This window comes from Pseudonaja textilis, chromosome 12 (assembly GCF_049901715.1).
Source record: "Pseudonaja textilis isolate UNSWEBS1 chromosome 12, rPseTex1.2, whole genome shotgun sequence".
NCBI classification, from domain to species: domain Eukaryota; kingdom Metazoa; phylum Chordata; class Lepidosauria; order Squamata; family Elapidae; genus Pseudonaja; species Pseudonaja textilis.
The window spans coordinates 11,249,736-11,272,162 of NC_142001.1; the positions used below are offsets into that span (position 1 = coordinate 11,249,736).

At 41.5% G+C, this 22,427-nt stretch overlaps 1 protein-coding gene across 2 annotated transcripts in view; it reads left to right on the forward strand.

Moving 5' to 3' along the window:
- Window positions 1–22,427, forward strand: part of FAAH2 (fatty acid amide hydrolase 2) — a 37,478-nt gene that overhangs the window by 13,127 nt on the left and 1,924 nt on the right. Inside the window, exons 6-12 of one of the 2 annotated variants that reach the window (XM_087941021.1) lie at window positions 4,309–4,444; window positions 5,149–5,266; window positions 6,596–6,715; window positions 8,936–9,047; window positions 9,688–9,882; window positions 21,007–21,047; window positions 22,216–22,321. In XM_087941021.1, coding sequence (XP_087797147.1) covers window positions 4,309–4,444; window positions 5,149–5,266; window positions 6,596–6,715; window positions 8,936–9,047; window positions 9,688–9,882; window positions 21,007–21,047; window positions 22,216–22,321 — 828 coding nt within the window. Of the gene's footprint in view, window positions 1–4,308; window positions 4,445–5,148; window positions 5,267–6,595; window positions 6,716–8,935; window positions 9,048–9,687; window positions 9,883–10,828; window positions 13,565–21,006; window positions 21,048–22,215; window positions 22,322–22,427 lie in introns of those variants that run through there. The other variant, XM_087941022.1, reaches the window with a different exon arrangement.

Sequence of the window (22,427 nt, forward strand, 5' to 3'; positions counted from 1 at the left end):
GCCCTCTCTAAGCGATTTACAGAGTCAGCCTCTTGCCTCCGACAACATGGGTCCTCATTTTACCGACCTTGGAAGAGGATAGAAGGTTGAGTCAATAGTGAGCCGGTTAGGATCGAACTCCTGGCTGTGGGCAGAGTTTGCCTGCAATACTGCATTCTAACCACTGCGCCCTCATGGCTCTTGTTCAGTTGCTAAGTCATGTCCAACTCCGAAACCCGATGGACTATAGCACACCAGGCCCTCCTGTGCTCCATTGCCTCCCAGAGTTGGCCCAAATTATGTCCACTGCATCAGTGACACTATCTAACCATCTCATCCTCTGTCGTTTCTTTCTCCTTTGGCCTTCCATCTTTCCCAACATCAGGGCCTTCTCCAGTGAGTTCTCTCTTCTCATTAGGTGGCCAAAGAATCTGAGCTTCAGCTGTCCTTCAAAAGAACAGCCAGTGTTGTCTTCTACAAGAGCCAGCAACGTTTTTCTCACTTTAAAAAATGTGACGATAACATACCCGCTCTCATAAAAAAAAGCATCAGAGATTGTATAATGAAGAAACAATGCATACATTACAAGGATTAAAATAAATTAAAGAAGGGAGAGAAAAAGAAACTAAGAAAAAAGTTTGAATTAATAATATTTTTACATTAATAACATTACTAACATTAGTTCAGTCCATGCCAGCCACAGGACCACGGAGACGTCTTCGGACAGCGCTGGCTCTTCGGCTTTGTAACGGAGATCAGCACTGCCCCCTAGAGCCAGAAACAACTAGCACATAGGTGCGAGGGGAGCCTTGACTTTACCTAATTGAATCATGCTTCTCCCCTTCTGTCTGATTATTCCTTCAGTCTGATTATTCCTGCGGTGAACTGAAAGTTGATTGGCTTACAACTGATCGTTGGCCATAGAGGGGAGAATTTTTTTGACTTCCCTTTCTTTAAACAGTCACAAGACAATCAAATTGTTTGTTTAGAAGAGATTGGAATTGTAATGATTTTTTTTTTAAAAAAAATACCATTTGGGTGTTTTCATATACATTTTTTTTAAAACAATTTTATTGGTTTTTTTTTAAAAAAACAAACAAAACATAAAAACATCAGCTCTCTTCCATACATATATACAAGCAGTGTGTCGGTTGGTTCATCAGTTTTGTGCATTCATTTCGTAGTCTCAATTACAGTTACATTACATAATAACTCGTATTATCAATCCAAACTTATATATCCTCGTATCACTATTAAAAAATCATTTGACTATGATTTTATTCATTCATACTTCATGAGATAGCTATAATTTAGGTAGTTTATTCTATAACAAATCATATAATCATACCAAATCTATCCTAAAAACACTTTATAGATATGATGTCAAATAACAAAAGAAAAAGAAAAAACATGTTTTCATATACATTTTAAATAACTGTGAATCCTAGAAGACTTGGCAGTATAAAAATATATTGAAGGAAAAAAATAATAACAAAAATGTCATGTAAGGCTCTGCAGTGCTTAATGTTTGAAGAGAGACTGGTAAAGGCATGAATATGGCCCCTGTCTGGGACTCCTTAAAATAGACAGGAATCATAGGGTTGGAAGGAACCCTAGATATCATCTACTCCAACCCCCTGCCCAAAACAGGACAGGGGTCCTTCTGTTATCCTGAATTAATGGTTATGCAATCTTTTCTTGAAAACGTCCAGTGATGGAACATTCGCAACCCTGGGAGGCAAATTGTTCCATTGATTAATTGTTCCTGATGTCAGATAATTTCTCCTTACTTAGATTGTATCTCTCTTTAAAAAGCATCCACTTGTTACTTCCTCTCCTGCCCTCAAGTGCTTTGGAGTCATAGCTTCTCTATGATAGTTCTTCAAGTATTGGAAGATGGCTATCCTATGTCATCCCTCGGCCTTCTCTTCATTAGGCTAAACGTATCTATTGGTACGATTGGTCATTGTACAGTTTAGCCACCAGGTCCCTTCTAATTTTTGTTGCTCTTCTCTGCACCGTTTTTAAGACCCGAGTATCTTTTATTTTAGGGACGCGGTGCTCAGGGGCTAAGACGCTGAGCTTGTCGATCAGAAAGGTCAGCTGTTCGAATCCCTAGCGCTGTGTAACGGAGTAAGTTCCTGTTATTCGTCCCAGCTTCTGCCAACCTAGCAGTTCGAAACCACGTTAAAAAATGCAAGTAGAAAAATAGGGACTCTTTGGCGGGAAGGGAACAGCGTTATGTGCGCCTTCAGCATTTAGTCATGCCGGCCACTTGACCACGGAGACGTCTTCGGACGGCGCTGGCTCTCTTTGGCTTTGTAACGGAGATGAGCAGCGCCCTCTAGAGCCGGAAACGACTAGCACATGTGTGCAATGGGAAACTTTACCTTTTTATCTTTTTTGTATCATGGCAACCAGAATTGGATGCAGTATTCAAAGTGTGACCTCACTAGTGCAGTGTGGAGTGGTACCATCACTTCTCATCATCTTAACGCTTAATCCTTCTTTTGATGCAGCCTAAAGACTGCACTGGCTTTTTAGGCAGCTGTAGCACACTGCTGGCTCATACGTATATACTTATCCACCACTGTGTCTTTTCCAAAGATTGCACAATGGCATTTGATCTGAGGAGTTGCAATGGAGGAAGAAAGCACTGAAAGAAGTAAAAAGATACAGTACAGAGAAACAACAAAGGCCAATGGTTGGGGAAAAAGATTAATTTGGCAGTTTGGGAAAACGTGTTGCTTTTTCACTGTGAAAACAACAACAGTGTGAAAAAGGACACACTGCAGTGAACTTGCGACATGCGAATAGCAATTCTTGTGAGAGTTCAAAATCATTCAGGGAAAGTCTGCAGAAAAATAGCTCTGAGGTTTAGAAACAGACAAAGAAATGATGTATGAAATTGTTATTCTATCCGTCCCTTAAATCCAAGTGGTGTGGACAAAAATGTTGCTGGAATAAGCATGAGAATGATTTGTGAGGAAGTTTCACATGGTTAACATGTGCCTTTTATGCTTATTTGTATAGCAAACAAGAAGGAGAAAGAGGAAGTCCCGGTAATTTAAAATAAAAATAAAAATAACAAAAGCATGGCGTTGCACCTTTTAATTCATTATTAATTAATGATTCGTTGATTAAACAATTGCATTTCATTTAAGGTGTTGCAGCAGATGCTATGAACTCAACTCAAAAGGCATTTGGTTTGAATCAGAACTATTGCACACTTATACTCTGAAACATGACATTTAAGAATGTTATTATTTATTAATTTTTTAAAAAATTAATATTAATAATTAAATAATTAAAATTATTATTAACAAAAGGAATGATCCTATGTAGATGGCGGTGGGGGAAGAGGTGAAAAGAAATTTACATCCCTAATGTCTGTAGTTTTTTTTTTTTTTTAAAAAAATTCTTTATCCATATTTTGAAATGCCTTTATATTGTAAAAATGAGACGAAGCAAGACGTCTCTCTCTTGGTCTAGAATTAATCAAGTGTTAAAGGGTTGAGCTAATGCTATATTAAAATAACACGGGCATTTTTTGCTTCTTTGCTTTACTAATCAATATGATGCATGGTTTTAATTGCATCCTCTCTGGTAAATGATGATGATTACATTTTATATATTACATCTCACTAAATATACAGGTAGTCCTCAACTTACAAACCTCAATTGAGCAATAGCACTTAGACTTATATATCACTTCACAATGCTTTACAGCCCTCTCTAAGTGGTTTACAGAGTCAGCCTCTTGCCCCCAACAATCTGGGTCCTCATTTTAGTCACCGTGGAGGGATGGAAGGCTGAATTAACCTTGAGCCAGTGAGGATTGAACTGCTAGCAGTCAGCAGAATTACCCTGCAATACTGCATTCTAACCACTGTGCCACCACAGCTTAGATAGGCAAGAGCATTTAGACTTGTATATCACTTCACAGTGCTTTACAACCCTCTCTAAGCAGTTTACAGAGTCAGCCTCTTGCCCCCAACAATTTGGCTCCTCATTTTTCTGACCTTGGAAGGATGGAAGGCTGAGTCAACCTTGAGCCTGGTGGGATTCGAACTGCCAAATTGCATGCACCTGGCAGTCAGCAGAAATAGCCTGCAGTACTACACTCTAACCACTGTGCAACTGTGGCTCAACCATCCTAATTTTTGTTGTTAAGCAAGGCAGCTGTTAAGTTGTTACTCAGAAAATGGTTGCTAAACAAGCCATTGTTAGTGGAAGACAACCTAGGAAAGGAAGCAACTGTGAATGCCAGACTAGGAGAAAGGTGGCTTGTTGTGCAGGACTGAACTCTGCTTCTGTGGGTTTTTGTAGGTGTGGTGCCCAATGACGGTCAGTTTCCTGATGCGGTGGGGAATCGTACAAACTTCCTGTGCACTGGACCTATGTGTCGCTACGCGGAAGACATGGAACTCCTGCTGAGAGTCATGGCTGGACCAAACATTTCCAAGTAGGTGGCTTTGGTTGATTTGTAGTAGAGGCAGTCCTCAGCTTAACAACCATTTATTTAGCAACTGTTCGAAGTTACAACAAGAAAAGTGATCTATCACCAATGATCATGTGATCAACGTTCATGTGCTTGGTCACAGACATGTATTCATGATGGTTGCAGGCAAAGGTAGAGAAACCTTTGCAGGAAGCAAAGTCGTTCGTTCTGTTCAGAGTAAACCTTGAAGTTCTGTGTGGACTTTGTACTTCAGTTGGTTTTTTTTAACAGTTAATTTGGCACTCTAGTTGGCAGCAATTCAAAGGAGAAAAAGGTGGGTGTTTATCTTGAGAGATTGTTTGGGACTCATTACAGGCTGGGAATGAACATAATTCCCAGCATTGAAATAAAAACAGAGTTGTTTGGACTAAGCGTATGATTAATTACGGCCTCTGAAGCCTTGGTCAGAACTCTCTTCTTAGAGGATCATGGGACTGTCCATGCACATGGTCAGCCTAAACTTTAATGCTAAATGTGGTCACCTCAAGCTATACTACCTTCTTCTCAAAGGATGACCCAACAGGTTTCAGAACATCTAGTAGATGGTATTACCAAGGAGCTGGACTAAACCAAATCCCATGTATCGATTTCAATTGCGTCTTCTTCTAAAGCATGATAAGGTTCCATTGTTCTTCATGGCTGCCTTTTCCATCTTATTCCTTCTTCAGACTGAAGCTGGATGACCCAGTATCTTTGCAGAATATAAAGTTCTATTCCATGGAACATGACGGAGGCTCCATTTTCCTCTTACCAGTCGCTAAAGAGATTCTCCAAGCTCATCGGAAAGTAAGAAGACATTGTTTTGGGTTGCTTCAAAGCTTGAGTGCCGTTGCAGAAATCAGATAGCACCACGACGGCGAACCTGTGGCATGCAGAGGTGGCACGCCGAACCCTCTCCGTAGGCATGCATGCAGGTCAGCTAGCCTTCAGGTTTCTGGCATGCGTGAAGACCAGCTGACTGGCATGTGCATGTGCACCGGCCAGCTGGTCTTCAGTTTCCAGCACTCCGGCACGCACGCACTTTGTGTTCTAGTTTGGGCACATTCAGTGCCGAAAAGGTTCGTCATCACTGAGATAGCAGCTTAAATACAGTTAGTCCTCAACTTACAAATTCTCTCAACACTGTTGAACTATTACAAAGTCTGCACTACTATAACTGTTAATCTTCTCATCACTCCTTATCACCCATCCCCTCCCACTTGTGATTGTAGGACTGTAACTTTGTCGCTTGTATCTTTACGATTTATATTGACTGTTTCCTAGTATGATTTGATTGCTGATTGCACCCTATGAATATCACTAAGTGTATGTTATGATTCTTGATTCTTAACGAATGTATCTTTTCTTTTATGTATACTGAGAGTATTTACACCAAGACAAATTCCTTGTATGTCCAATCACACTTGGGCAATAAAGCTATTCTATTCTATTCTATTCTATTCTATTCTATTCTATTCTATTCTATTCTATTCTATTCTATTCTATTCTATTCTATTCTATTCTATTCTATTCTACTCTACTCTACTCTGCTCTGCTCTACTCTACTCTACTCTACTCTACTCTATTCCAGTTCATTTCGTGACTGTTTAAGTCACAAGTGTCTACAGGAAAAAAATTGGTTGCAGAATTATAGCTGTCAATTTGTGCCAATTTTTGGAGATAGAACTATCTTTGGAAAATGATATTTACACACATACTTGTATAAACCAGGGAGTGACCCTAACTGTTTGAGAACATGTATTTTCTTAACAGGGATGTTTTTATCCCCTATATTGTAAATAGTGATGTCTATTGCTGGTCTAAGACCGTAATAAATTTCTATTCTATTCTATTCTATTCTATTCTATTCTATTCTATTCTATTCTATTCTATTCTATTCTATTCTATTCTATTCTATTCTTCTCACAACTGCACTGAAAAATGCGACTTATGACCTTTTTTCATGCTTACAACCTTTCCAGCATCCCCATGATCATAGGATCAAAATTCTGGGTTGACAGCTAGGTTGACAGCTGGAAAGTCATTGTACAGGAAGTCCTCAACGTACGACCATAAAAGGTTCAGACGGAAGCTGATGGCTCTTTTCCCTTTCTCTTTCTCTTTGCTACCCTAAAGGTGGTGGCACACTTAGAGGCGGACCTGGGGATTGAGGTGAAGAACGTGGCCATCCGCAAAATGAAATATTCCTTCCAGATCTGGTCAGCTATGATGTCTTCCAAGAGCAGTAATAATCAGGTATGTCGAAGGCAAATCTTTGCAAAGGTCTTTCCAAAATGTCTTCCCCCAGCTTGCCTGAGTGACTGCCCCTCCCCCAGGACAAAGTTATAGGTGGAGCATAGGAGGAGCACAGACCCCTTAAGAGTAACCCCCAAGTGAAAGATCCTCTAAAACAGGGGCATCCAACCTTGGGCCCTCCAAGAGAAGATCTGGTATGCATGGATTGCCCATGTGACTATGTAGGACAGGGAGGGAGGGAGCTAACTACCAGATTGCAAGAACATGAGATTGTTGGCCGAGCAGGTAGAAAAATAGCCAGGGAAACGATTGAAGCCTGGGAAAGGGGCCTCTTATCAGTCAAAAGGAGTGCTAATTGCTAAATAGCAATAGCACTTAGACTTATATACCGCTTTATAGTGTTTTACGGCCTTCTCAAAACGATTTACAGAGTCAGCCTCTTGCCCCCAACAATCTGGGTCCTCATTTTACCCACCTCGGAAGGATGGAAGACTGAGTCATCCTTGAGCCTGGTAGGATTCAATCTGCCAAATTGCAGTAGGAGTAGCTTGCAGTACTGCACTCTAACCACTGCGCCACCAAGGCTCTGGGAAAGTTATCAGACACCTGGATCATATTACCATAAGTGGCGGTCATGCATAGAAGCTAAAAGATATTGGACAAAAATACAAAAACATGGTTGGAAAAGACGATACAGCAACATATTGATTTAAAACCAGAAATATTTCTGTTGGGGTTTATACCCGAAATACATAGTAAGGAAGAGCTATCCTTAATCATTCATGTATTGACTGCAGCTAGAATTGTATTTGCACAAAATTGGAAAAATGAAAAGATCCCAATGAGAATGTAATCAGGAAAATATTAGAATGTGCAGAAAGGAATAGGTTAACACTCGGAATGAAAGAAAAGGAACAAAATGAATATTATATGGTATGGGAATCATTTTATCAATGGCCGGAGAATAAAAATGGAAATTAGAAAAATCTAAGAAGACTAGCGAAAAATAGTAAACATGAGAATAAGAAATTAAATATGCTAAGAATTGTTGTTATAATTAGATGCATCATGTGTATATAATTAGATATATCATGTGTATGAAGTAAGAATAGAGTAAATGATATGATAGTAAGGAATATGTATTAATTGTAATGTTATTGCACAAGATCTTTGTACTCAGATGACACACCGTTTAGATGAAAGATGGATTGTTTATATAAAATAAAATAAAAAATGTATTTAAAAAAAGGAGTGCTGATTTATCATCAGCCTAAGACAGTGATGGCGAACCATTTTGTGGTGGTGTGCCAAAAACGGCGCGTGCCGTTACCCACAATGCAGTGCGCACTGCCCCCCCTTTACATGCATGCGCAACAACCCTGCCCCGCCCCCTTACCTGCACTGCACATGCGCATGCCTCCCAGCTGATTTTTGGCCCATTTGAGGCTGTTTTCACCCTCGCGGAGGCTCGAGGGAAGCCTCTGCAGCCTCGGGAGGCCAAAAAAATGGGCCTTCCAGAAATACCGGGGGTGTCCATTTTCAGTCTCCGGAGGACCTCGGGGGAGGTCGTTTTTGCCCTCCTAGAGGCTCAAGGGAAGCCTCAGGGGCTTCGGGAGGCTCAAAATGGGCCAGTTTCGGCACTTCCGGTCTTTCCAGAAGGCCCGTTTTTTGGCCTCCTGAGGCTGCAGAGGCTTTTCTCGAGCCTCCGGGAGGGCAAAAACGGCCTCAAACGGGCTGAAAATCAGCGGAGAAGTGCACAGATGCTCAGTGCAGGTAAGTTTGGCTGGGGATCGCGTGCCCGTACAAATGGCTCTGCCTGCCACCTCTGGCACGCGTGCCATAGGTTTGCCATCGCGGGCTTATGAGGTACTTAGGAGCCAAAGGCTCGGCAGCACAAAGAAAAGACAGCCAATTACCAGCCATCAACACTCCAGTCAACCAGCCAGACACCACATAAGTACTATGCACTGAAGAGCCAAAGCATACAATTCCAGTAGAGAGGAGTTTTCTGAGAATGGGCTTCAGCATGGAAAGCACAAAATACTAAACCTCTGGTATTGTTGATTGGTTTCTGCAATTTTTTAGTTAATTGTTCTCTGCAAAGTCAGCCACAGCTGCCCTTTTCCATAAAAATAATACTAAGAATGAAGAGATGAGCCAGAAGAAGGAAATGTCCCGGAGATCTCTCCATCTGTGCTTCTTTGTCCATGTTGTACATAGGAAAATCAAACCTTCACTGATTTGCTTGGAGACCATGGAAAACCAGTATGGCCATCATGGGAACTGGTGAAATGGATGATGAGGCTCTCTTCTCACACGTTTCCAGCCATTGGTAAGAACTCAAGACCTGGGGCAGTTCTTAATATTGGTACTTTGCCGCTTCTATTTTTTAAACTCTAAGGATTTGCCCTAGGTAGGATGTTGATTAGAGGAGAAGACTTCCAACATCCCTTCTAAGCCTAGAATTCTATGATTCTACGTCATGGGATTCTACTCATCTGTCTGGTGCGGGGTCTCTAACATTGAGAACTTTTAAGACTTGTGGACTTCAACTCCCAGGATTTCCTGAGCTAACATGACTGGAGGAGGAATTCTGGGAGTTGAAGTCCACAAGTCTTAAAGCTGTCAAGTTTGAAGTTTGAAGACCCCTCCTCTACATCATGGGACTCTACTCATCTGTCTAGTGCAGGGGTCTCTAACATTAAGAACTTTTAAGACTTGTGAACTTCAGCTCCTGGAATTCCTCAGCCAGCTATGGAGAGGAGTTGAAGTCCACAAGTTTTAAAGTTGACAAGGTTGGAGACCCCTGGTCTGGTGAAATTCCCAGGGGGACCTGCACCTCCCCCAAAATCAAGAAAGCCACGTATCTAACACCCACAATGCATGGCGTAGCACAATCTATTTAAACATGTGGAACGAATCTCTTTTTGTTGTGCATTGGACTTCTATCCCAACCTGTTTTTTTCCCCCAGCCTTAGGAATAACAGAGAAGGTGACGAAATACAATTCCAAGGCAAACGCCAAGCTAGCCAGCATGGCACAGAGCCTTCAGGCCGAGGTGGTGGAATTATTAGGAGAAAACGGTGTCTTGTTATACCCTTCACACCCTGTAGTAGCTCCCAAGCATCACGCGCCTCTGGGCATGCCCTTCAATTTTGCCTATACAGGTAAGAAGCTCCCGTCCTTGTTTGAATTGCTGCGATTGATGCGACGCTATTTGTGGATGCTGCAGTTGACAGTTTCTTGCTCTGAAGGCATTGAAGTCTCAACGTGCTACCATTGGGAAATTGAGTGTAAATGATTGGCAGAAGCAAGGAACGTTTGCTGCAGTAGACATTTTGACGTAGTCATACCTGAACGGACAAGGGTGTGGGAGTCGTGGTTGCTCCAGACATGTGGAAGAAGGGTTTTCATAAGCATCTCTCTGTTGCTCATAGAAGCAGCTGGGTCCTGCTTCGAGCTTCTGCTGAGCTTAAAGGATACCGCTTTGAGAAGTTGGCTTATCGAAGCAGCTGCTTGTTTTAAAGGCTGTGCAGAACCTTGCGAAAGGAAGTGGCTGCTTTTAAGGGTTAACTATCTTCCTAGTTAGAATCTAGCAACCGATGGGGTTATAAGGGGGGTATTTTAACACAGCCTCCTATCAATCCCATCTCTAATCTTTGGACAGGGCTGGCTCTTCGGCTTTGTAACAGAGATGAGCAGCGCCCCCTAGAGCCAGAAACCACTAGCACAGATGTGCGAGGAGAACCTTTCCCTTTACTCTTTGTTGTGATCCGCTGGCAGCCTGCGGACATGGCAGTAGAGTCTGTGGGGAGGAACATGGGCCAGTCCAGGAGTGTGGGGAGAGCTCGGACGGGGGTCTTGCATCCAATGCAGAGATGGCTTTGTAATGGAGATGAGCACCGCCCCCTAGAGCTGGAAACGACTAGCACGTATATGCAAGGGAACCTTTACCTTTTACCTGATGTCATAATCCCAGAGAATCTTTTTGGAATCCCTTTGGAAGCTGCAATTGCTCCAAAAGATTCCTCTTTAAGTGCTTTATTCTGGTTTTACAGAAAAGCCTTCCCTACCTTTGACCTCTCTGTTGTCTTTTTTTCTTTTTCTTTTCAGCCATCTTCAACATTCTGGGCTTACCAGTGACGCAGTGTCCTCTTGGCTTGAGCAAGGATGGACTCCCATTAGGGATCCAGGTGGTGGCAGGACCTCATAATGACCACTTGACCTTGGCCATGGCGAAATACTTGGAGAAGGCCTTCGGGGGCTGGGTTCCTCCCGGCCAATCCTAGCGCGAATTTCCCGGGACCTGGAGACAAAACAAGAAGCACACCTCCCCACCTATGAAATCTAGAGCTAGGTGTCTGGGCTTGAGGTGTCGAAGGGCCTTGTCACCTTTCCTAGGCAACCCAAGGGAATAGGCATGGGGTCATGAAGAATGTGTTGACCAGGTTAGATCATTTGCCGGCCAAGCCAAAGTGCTGAAGGAGTCAGCTGGCTCTTCTCTTGGACTGACTTTCTTTCTTTCTTTCTTTCTTTCTTTCTTTCTTTCTTTCTTTCTTTCTTTCTTTCTTTCTTTCTTTCTTTCTTTCTTTCTTTCTTTCTTTCTCTTCTCTCTCTCTCTCTTGCTCTCTCTCTCTCTCTCTCTTGCTCTCTCTCTCTCTCTCTCCCTCCCTCCCTCCTGCCTTCCTTCCTTCCTTTTTCTGCTTAGAAATAATTTTAGAACAAGAGAGATCTTGATGGAATTTCATTCCTCTGATAGAAAGAAAAGGAGAAACCAAGGCTCCCCTCTCAATTTGCACCAAGAAAGAGCTCTGGGACCTTGGCTTTGCTTCACCTTACTCAAGTGGAGGTTGATGTTGATGGCGTTGGTGGGAGAAGCTACAGGCAGGAACCATGCCCAGTGAAAGACATATTGATGAGTTCAAGAAAACGTCTGGTAGAGTCTAAAAGTGTCTCAGTGTTCTGTCTAGGCACCTTCTTCTTCCATAGCAATTAGAAGAGGGTCTTTAGAACCGGGTGTTCAAGTCATGCTTTATGTTGGCAGAAGGACTTTATCCTATGAATGGTTGATCCTTAACTGTTTTGCACACACTACTTTTTGGATTGGGGTACCTGCGGTGGAAAACCGTGCACTTGATTCTCATGGGTCCACTAGGATGAAATATGTATTGCTGTCTTGACAAATCAATATAATGTAATGTATTACCTGACCCTGGAGATCTATGGTCTTGTTGATTTTTTTATTCACTTAGAACCATTGTCATCTTTGAACACCATCTGAGGCTATTATACCTGTTGTTCTCTCCTAGGCTTCCCCAAAAAGCACTAAGTCAACTCTGAGCCCCGGTAAAAACCCTCTTTTATTACATTAATGTGAATTTGTTTCATTCACAGTCAGCGAACAGCTTGGCAAACAGTCTTGCGAAGATATACTAATTTAGCTCAGACCTTTATCGATCCTGGAATGCTGCCCAGTAAATAGTTCCATACTCATTGCTGACAGGGAAGGGCTGGGTTATACAGACAAATCCTTACAAGGCTGGAATGAAGGAACGAGCAAGTTTTTTCCTGCAAAAGCCACCTCCCCTTTTGCTTCTCTTTTAATCCTGATGGGAGTGGCCCTTCATCATCCACCTCCCATGTCGAGCCTGAGTTCTTAATTGTGCCTTCCTTTTGGCAACTCTGCTCATGCGCAAGCTGGGAACAGGTTCCAGAAGCTCCTCCTCCTCAATGCTGTCTGAGCCTGAAGGCAGCTAATGACTGCCAGCCTGCCCTGGCCCCACCTCTGCCTCTGATGCAGAGCCCTCATCCGAGCCTTCCTCAGCCTCCAGGAATGGCCCAGGTTCCTTCCCAACCTCACTATTTTCTGGCCACCAGCGGGCCACAGCACCTGTCATGAATCAAATGGCTGAAATGGTTGAAAGTATTGGGGCCGGTTCTCAACTCCAGGCCTCTGTAAGTATGTCAAGATGTGTTTCCGAGATCTTATCCCCCACTTGGAAGTGTTGTCCAAAGAGACCTTTCAGCACTTTATACCAGGGGAGTCAACCTTCATTTTGATAAGTGTTCTCACAAAATGACTTCCAGGGTGGGCACCGCCAGCTGTAAACCACCTGTTTTCCAGAAGTCAAGCTGCTGATGTTGGGTTACTTTGCCAGCAACTCTTACTGACCCCCTTGTCAAGCGCAAAGAGTCAGGACCACACATTAAGTTCTAGTTAAGGTGATTTATTGGTCATGCCTATACACAGAGTCGTCAACTTGCAGTCAGCATTAAATTGGTGCTAGATAAGAGTTAACGGATGTATCTGCTGAAAAAAGACTCCGCATTGGCAACAGGAATGGCATCCAGCTAGTAAACACTCAGTTTCATTCCGTTGCCCAGACTCCATCCCGCAAGGGATTATGAGACCATTAAAAGAAGATAAGAGTCGATGGAATTCAAAAGAGGCTGGACCTGGACCGCTTGTGGGAACATAATGATTCTGGGCTGATTCCTCTCTTGACTCCACCCACAAGCTCTACCTGTCCTACACCCCTGTCCTACATCCTCTGATGATTTTTATTGCTTTATTGTTGTCCTAGGCAGGTGAGCCTTATTCAGATGTAACTCAAGCCAGAGCCAGCCATGTTTAGATTGGAATCAGATGGAGGAATGATTCTGACCGATACAAAAGATGCATCAAGAGGCCTACCCAACTTTTCATGCATCTTGCAATGGTTGGGAACAATTTTGTGGAGCCTGGTATTATTACTTCCATATTATGGGTGGAAAAATGGAAAATAATGGCTTGCTTGCATTTGCAGAGTAGCTGGAGCCAAATAAACTTGCTTGGGACTTATTATTCAATTTTTACCTTGTTTCCTTTTATTTATTAAGAGTCGTGCTGGTGCAATGGTAGGATGCAATATTTGCAGGGTGATTCTGTGTCAGGTTTCCAAGTGATGAAATCCATTTAAAAAGAAAAGTACAAAGTCCATCTTCAAAAAAAGATTTCTTTTATTTTGGAAAGCATCAAATTGGCAAAGTCCATGGTAATTCCGGATCTGACCCAACTCGGAATTACCCCACAATATTACAAGTTAGAAACAACCCTCAAAAGTCACCTTCTCCAATAGAAGTAATTCAGTGTTGCTTGATGTCATAAATCTCCACCTCAAGGGATCGAAGCATGGACAGCTTGTTTCCCACGGGAAGAAAGATCACCTAGCCAAAACAACTCTTTATCTCCACTCCTCCCCCCTTAGGTATGCGGCAAGCCCGAAACCCTTCCCCAATGACTGCCACAGAGAAAGTAAGAAAAAGAATATTGCCTAACTAAAATGGGTACACATACGTCAATTTTGGGCTTGACGGTCTGCTTACTGCCAGGAGTTCTATCCTGATGGGCTCAAGGTTGACTCAGCCTTCCATCCTTCTGAGGTCGGTCAAATGAGGACCCAGATTGTTGGGTGCAAGATGCTGAGACCGTAAAACCTCTTAGGGCTCTAAAGCATATAAAGCAGTATATAAGTCTTGTTGCTATTGCTATTTTGGCTGTTTCGTTTTCATGGAGAAGCTGAAACTTTTAAGGTGCTACGGAGCACTGTTAATCCTCTTGTTTTTAAACATTAATATGCTATAACGAAGCTGAACGCTCAATCCCATGCAATATGCTCTGCCCTTGGAGTTCTGCTACGCACGCCTTCCATGTTTAAGGTAATTTGGAGAACATACATTCCTTTGCTGATGCCCCATGTAATTAGGAATTGTAATATTAAATCTCACAGTCACTTGATATAAAATTTTGAACACAACCAGTGTCACTATCCAGAAGGACATAAAAAGGAGCATGGGCAAGATTGTCTTCATTTGAATTATTGATTTGTTTAATGTTTAAAGCCTGCCTTAATCCTAGTACAGTCTGGGTAGAGACCAACAAACACAGACAAACATTCAATTAGCAGTAAGAAGCAATAACCCAAGAGCAATAGCTGAAATTTCTGTGATAGCTACCCTTTCAAGAGCCTGTATTGTGCAAAGGGAATAGCCTGGAGGGATAGGAGGAAAAACGGCTACCAAAACAACAGATAAAAGAACCCCAGTCCCAGTGCAGAACTGTAATCAAAGAAAACATCTCGGACAAGGCACTCCCTGGTTCTCATAAACAAAAGACTGTTACTTTACCTTTATAATAAACAATAATTGACCTGCCTGCCTAATTTCCTAGTCAGGTCTACTTCGAAGACTGACAGGCTGAAAGAGTGTGGGACAGGCCAGATCTGACTTTACCTGCTTGCCAAATGCAAGAAGGTTGGGGCCAAACATGTCTCCCAAAGGTCCAAGATCGTGGTAAGTATGAGAAGAACCACGGATACTGCAAAGCCAATCATAGCAGCATCCTGTCATCTTTAGGCTCATTCCATGAATATTCTACACTGGGGGTGCCCAACCCCATCTGTGGACTGGTATTGGTCCACGTCATGCCAGAAATGGACGCACAAACAAGCCCCATCTACGGGATGCAGGCAGCACACAAAACCACACTCCCTCCAGACAACAGGCAGCAGCAGGAACAGGGTCTTGCTAAACATCTTAGAAGGGACCATCCCTCAGTTTTGGGGCCATAAAAGCAGGGGGGGCGCAAAGAGATGCACTTTCAGGTTTGCAACCTTATGAGGTAGTCCAGGTAAGCAGCACACACAGCATTACTTGCTCTAACTTTCTTGTAAGTTTACCTCAACAGAATCTTGCAAGTCTGAAAGTATATTTTTCGCCCTCCTCCCCCACTTTTACAGTGCAAGAAACTGGATGCATTGGAGGAGATTTGGCCTGCCTCTATTCCTTCTGTGAACTTAGCTATTGCTTGCCTGACCATTGCTTAGCTTATGGTCTTTCACCTGTTCCCCCAAGGTCATTCACACCTATCATTACAAATGCAGCCCTGGTTTGTCTTTGCTAATAATAACTCAAAATGATGGAATGATTTCCCCCTGCAGAATCAATCAAATCTACCTCTTCCTGTTTTGAGAGGATGCTGAAAAAAATGTCATATGTTCAGAAAGTTTTGTGCAATAGAGAACTCTGATGATCCCCGCCATAACTATGAGTGTTGGGCATTTCTCCCCTTTTAGGTTCATTGTGCTTGTGTCTTCAAAGTTGCGTTGGGATTGCTTTTGATAAAGTGAGATCTAAACCTAGGTATCGCATGTATAATGGGTGTTGGCTTGTTGAGGAGGAACATGGAAAACCATACTTCCACATCCCTGCCCTTGGACAGCTTTCTCTGATGCCCCATTTTGCCTTAAACTAGACTTGACTAAACCAGACTCAAATAAGACTTGATTAAATACTTTTTATCTGAAGATGCCTGACATCCAGAAAAAAAAAAGAACAAATTGAAGACAGGGCAGAGATGGATGTGATTATGAGGAAGGGAACTCAAACAACAATAAGGTACTCCAACATACCAGGTCAAGATGGATGAGGATTTGAGATCATCTGTCATTCTCACTTCTCACAGATGAGCCACAAATGTACGTCTAGAGGGAAAATGAGTCTTTCAACACTGAGGATGACAAATGAGTTTCAAAAGAACTTCCACAACTTTTCTGAACAAGTTCACGCAAGCCTTTTTCTGGTTTCCTGCAATCAGAAACATTACAGAAAAGTTAATCCTGCCATAGCGGAATAATGTTAGGGAGGAGGAGGAGGAGGAGAAGGAACAAGAAGAAAGAAGAAGGAGAAGGAGGAAGATGAAAAGGAGGAGAAGGAAGAGAAGGAGAAGAAGAAGAACAGGAGGAGGAGGAAACAGAAGGAAGAAGAAGGAAGAAGGAAGAAAAGGAGGCGGAGGAAGAAGAGGAGGAGGAGGAGAAGATGGAGAAGGAGAAGAAGAAAGGTGCACAATGAAGTTACCACAGCTGAACTTTGAGGCAGATGTTTTGGGTTCTGCTACCAAATGAAGCAGAGTTGGATTCCTATATGAAGAAATAAGAGATGTGTGGTCTTCTAAAGAGTCCCCATCCCAGATCCAAGATCGAGTGATCAAATCCCACTGCGACCAGAAGTGTGGGATGGAGGGAAATAAGAGATGACAGATACTACTTTTGGGTCATCCAACCACAACACAGATCTTCCAATATTGTTTGTTCATTGTGTAATAACACATTTTGGAAATACACACATACTCAAACCAATCAATAGTAAAGGATCCATCAGTCAAAAACCACACTGCAGGTTAGCATTTTTTAATGCAAGTTGAATATTCCGGGAATGTTACTTAACTGCTGTGCTACATCTATACCAGTGAAGTTCAGAATGGTTCAGGCAACGTTTTTTTTTCCTGTTAGATTGTATGGATGTGAAAGCTGCACTTTGAAGAAATGAGGTAGAATGAGCAATTGAACTTTGGTGCTAGATAGAATGAGCAATTGAACTTTGGTCACAGAAGAAATCTTCTGTAATTCTCACAGGAAACGCTAATGATCAAGGCAATATAATATTTTTGATGTATTATGCGGAGATACAGTTTCCAGTTAATCATTGTTGGAAAAGTCAATGGAAAAAGAGGAAGAGACAAAAAGAAGCAAAGAGATCATCATTAGCAGATCTAAAAGGTTACATTGAAGACAGATCATTCTGGAGAAATATTTGGAGAACGATCACCAACACTAACACAATCAATGCATCAATAGAAGCCAACAAAGACAGTCAATTAATGTCTTCCGGAAGTGATCAAGGCTGAGCCCTTCTATAGAATCACAGCCCAGTTACAACAATTGTAATATCTGGAGTCTACACTATTCTAACACACCCTCCTTTTTTTATACCTTATGCATCATTTCACAACTCTACATGTTGTGGGATCTGTTGAAAGATTCATGATTCCAACAAAGCTTTATTAAGACGTGGGAATGAAATAGATCACCGAGGGAGAGATATTAGAAGGATGTTCCTCTTTTTTTTTAAGGAAACGGAAGATGACTTTTGCACAGAAGTAGTATGTAAAAAGGAAATGCTGATTAGTTACTCATACCTAAAGAAAGCTGACATCCATTTCACTTTCAGTCCCATTCAGCCCAGGCCAAAACCATCCATTTCCAAAGGCATTTGACGTCAATTTACTGTTTCTATTCCAAGTTTGTCCGGATTGAAATAAACAGCGATGAAGTCTCCAGCCCAGGCCAAATATTTATCAAGGGCTACCTGTTCAAGCGATGATATAACTGAAGCACAAAAGGGGGAGGGTGGAAATGATGCACTAGGATGACAAAATGTGCAATAAGGCTTGTTGGTTTGTCACTGAAGTGGATGGATGGCTTGGACAATGAGAGTCATTTGCAAGTTGAAGATAACGTATTGATCCTCCTGCAGAGATGGATGGATGGAGAAGGTATAAAAGGAGATCCCTTCTGCTCCCGAGTCTGATGACTGATCCAAGCTGCAGAGGCATCAGAAAGGAACAGAGATGCATCCCCAGATATTGTATATCCTGTTTATGCTTTCAGCAGGCTGCTGTATGAATGCTTACCCAGTTTATCCAGATATTGATGGCATTCAAGGTAAGGGCCTTTGCTTATCATGAATCCGAATGTCGTATTAGCTTTCAAGTGCAGAAGCTGTAACAAGAACCTGCGGGAGCAAGGTCTTCTCCCATTGGCTGCCTTCCATCTGGGAACTAAGGGGTTTGTTCTTCCAAGATATCTGGAGGATGATCGGTAGAGGAAAATGGGTCTTGGGCACTCTCTGGTTTGCTAAAGCGGCCATGAATTTGGGGAGTCTATAAGTTAGGTCAAAGGTCTTCAAACTTGACAGCTTTAAGACTTGTGGACTTCAACTCCCATCATTCCTCCTCCAGTCTTGTTAGCTCAGCAATTCTGGGAGTTGAAGTCCACAAGCCTTAAACTTGCCAAGTTTGAAGACCCCTGAGTTAGATTATACATTCAACAATGTTATTGCATCCAAGCAATTGGCTTCGGTATTATACAACCAAGTCCCACGTAGGAGAAATTAAGCCAGCCTCCAGGCTTTGTCTACTTCAGCTATAAAATTATCTAATGCAAAGATATATTATTAAAATATATGGATGAATTTATGGAAAAATACTTCTGGGTGTCTACCTACAGAAGGAGATGACCTAGGAAGACTGGTGGGTTTTATTGTGGTTCTGGACCCAGTGTGAATTTTTTCTTTGAAGAAAATGAAGAAAATTGGCTTAAATTTATCCCAGTCTTTGGTCCTCCATGGAGTTCATCTCTGACTTGGGCTGATATTATTACCAAGACATTATTTCCTGATAATACCATAAGATCAAAGTAGAGTCCTTCAGCTTCTGTTTTCAGTATTGTCCATTTGTGTACTGGTCTGTCTACTTCTTCTTAAGATGTTTGTAGAGTTGGAAACCATCCCACCCCATCACTTCTGCTCAGATTTTGTGCCTACAGATTTTAACTTGGTAGACAATACAATGAGCTTCGTACCTGATGATGTACCTTCTATTGGGCTTCGTCAACCTCGGAACATGAATTCAGCTCACTCTGTTCTGGAAGAAGAAACTAATCAGATCCAGAAAGATAGATGGTGGAATGGTTAGTGAAGATGAAAGGTTTACCATCTTCTCCTTCCCCTTCCTCCTCCCCTTTCCTCGTGACAATGCACGCAATGTGTTGAACAAGATTGCATCTTAATCTCAGTCCTCATTGCATTTCCATCTTCAGTATCTAGTTTAGAATGGGGTTTTTTTCTGAATTAACTAAGGGACATCCTTACTGCATAATTCATTTTCTCTTTACTGAAGGAAAACCAGGAATGATTTCCATACTAGTGTGAGAATCAAGGATGTAACTTATTGATCTATTAGATTCAATAAATCCTATGGGTGATAGCAGGCCCCAGAAGAAAGAGATACGAACCAAAGTTTTCAGCTAGGATGGTTTTAAAATATACCAGAACTATTTGTAATCCTGAACTATTTGTAATCCTGCTGAGCTGTTGCTAACTGTGAAAACATATTTTTGCAAAGTATGCACTTGGATGGATAAGTTTAAAACAGAAAGAATGAAACTGTAGGAAATGAGGAACTGAAAGTAATGTACACAGGTGGTTACAGAAAGTGACAGGTAGTGAAGTATAAAGGATAGAGTTGAAGATCAGCTCAGGGCCCTTTGATTCATGGCAGTCCTTGCAGGACCTGTTATATGTTATTGGACCCCATTGCAATGGCTTATTAATGTATGTGTATTATTCCCATTACATCTTTTATATCTATTCATTTCTTATGTTCCAAATTATTAGAAACAAACTCTGATCTTAAAGTAAGAATTTTTGTTTCTGTTGCTGTCTGTTTCCTATTGGTATTTTTTATGACACTAGATACAATTAGCTATTTATTTGTCCATGTCCTTCTGCGGCATAAAAACCACTTACTAAGTACTTTTGTTTCCGCTCTTAAGTTTTTCATGTTCTTACAGTTACTCTTACAACTAAAAAAATGAATCGACATTTGAAAGGAATGGTGTTTGATTTAATTTATCCAGGGAGATCTGAATTGATACCTGATATCGTTTTCTCTTCCTTTCCTTCTTTCCCTTTCTTCCCACTTTTCAAAGTCAATTATAAATATGATAATATCCATTCCCTCAATTTATTCTGCTACATTCTTACATACAATGTTGATCTTAGACACAATAATTGCATGATTATTAACAAGGAACTCTATTCAGAAAGTTTGTGTTAATAGTAGTCAGTTCACCCATTTCAAATATATATCTTCAGTTGTCTGTCTATCTTAATTTTCCAAGACTTTATTTACTAATAAGAACATAATTTTATGAAACCTTCTTAACAAATGTTACTTATTCAAATATAAGCATAATCAAGATGAACAGATCCATAGATTTCTTGAAATTTGCATTAGCATAACAGTGGTGGGCCAACTCAAATGTCATCCAATTGTACCTATTTCCAGGAGCTCTTCAACACTGTATGGAACAATTTCAAAAAATCAGATGCAATCAAAAAATGTTTGGGAAAAAAAAAACCCAGATGCAATCAGCAATCCAGAGGTTTAATGTAGAAAGAGGAAGGAGCTAGCAAGGCATTCCTATTCAAATCTATTTGGTGATTTGATGGAGTCAAGTGACAGATGCATAGATCATAAAACGTTCCACTAATATCGCCCACCTTGTCTTCGCTCTCCTTTGTTCTTGCAAAATGACCATGCAACATTTCAATGGTGTACATTTTCATTTTCTCTCTTTCTTCTTCACTGTTTTGGGGGATAACTATTTCTGGATCTCTTTGTCTCTTTGTAGGAGGAAAGGAACCAAGCCAGGACGATTCCCCTTCAAATCTGGTGAGTGTTCTAGGCAGTCTGTCCAATTTGTTGTGTGTGAACAGGACTAATTTACACAGTGCACCCATCTGCTGTATGTATGCACAGACCAAGTTATTGCCCGAAGCTACCGAAAATGGCTGAACTTGTCAAATTTATTTTGCTTCATTTGCTCATTCTTCCCAATCATAAGTTCCTTTCGTCTGGTCTTGTTTGGATTTGAGGGGTATTTTTTAAATTGAAAAATGCATATGTGTAGAATTCTGTGGATATTTCTCCAAGCTGGTGTTCCCTCACTTGCAAGATTAGCCAGCGTTCATGAGTTTTACAGATAATTCCACCCACCTACCTCTCGTGTCTGGAACACATATTTTCACCAAAGATGCACCTTCTGTTGATAGAACACATTGCAAAATCCACTGTAGTGCAAATTCTGTTTCTCCCTTATCAAAGAGGTTTAGTAGGGTCATGTTCCCCCAATAGAATTTTTTATTGGCCAAGTGTGATTGGACACACAAGGAATTTGTCTTGGTGCAAATGCTCTCAGTGTACATAAAAGAAAAGATACATTTGTCAAGAATCATAAAGTACAACACTTCATGATAATCATAGGGTACAATAAGCAATCAGATCATACTAGGAAACAGTCAATATAAATCGTAAGGATACAAGTGACAAAGTTACAGTCATACAGTCACCAGAGGGAGGGGATGGGTTATAAGGAGTGATGAGAAGATTAATAGTAATAGTAGTGCAGACTTTGTAAATAGTTGAACAGTGTTGAGGGAATTATTTGTTTAGCAGAGTGATGGTGTTCGGGGAAAAACTGTCCTTATGTCTGGTTGTTCTGGTGTGCAGTGCTCTATAGCATTGTTTTGAGGGAAGAAGTTGAAACAGTTTATGTCCAGGAAGTGAGGGGTCTGTAGATATGTTCACAGCTCTCTTTTTGACTCATGTGGTATACAGGTCCTCGATTGAAGGCAGGTTGGTAACAATTGTTTTTTCTGCAGTCCTAATTATCCTCTAAAGTCTATGTCTATATTGTTGGGTTGCAGAGCGAAACCAGACAGTTATAGAGGTGCAGATGACAGACTCAATAATTCCTCTGTAGAACTGGATCAGCAGCTCCTTGGGCAGTTTGAGCTTACAAAGCCGTTGGTCATCGTAACAATATTATTATTATTTTTAGATTGAAGATGTCAAGACAATACTATGGAAACTGGAAGCTGCAGATAAGCTCCGGACCCAAGCTTTTGTCAAAGCAGATCAGTCTCCTCAGAAACCAAACAAGAGAGGTGAGCTATCTTTGGGCCTCAATCACCTTCTCCAACGGAGTTGAGTTCAGTCACTGGAGACGTCATAGACAACTCCCTGAGCTGGTTTGTCATTGCTTTCTTGCAG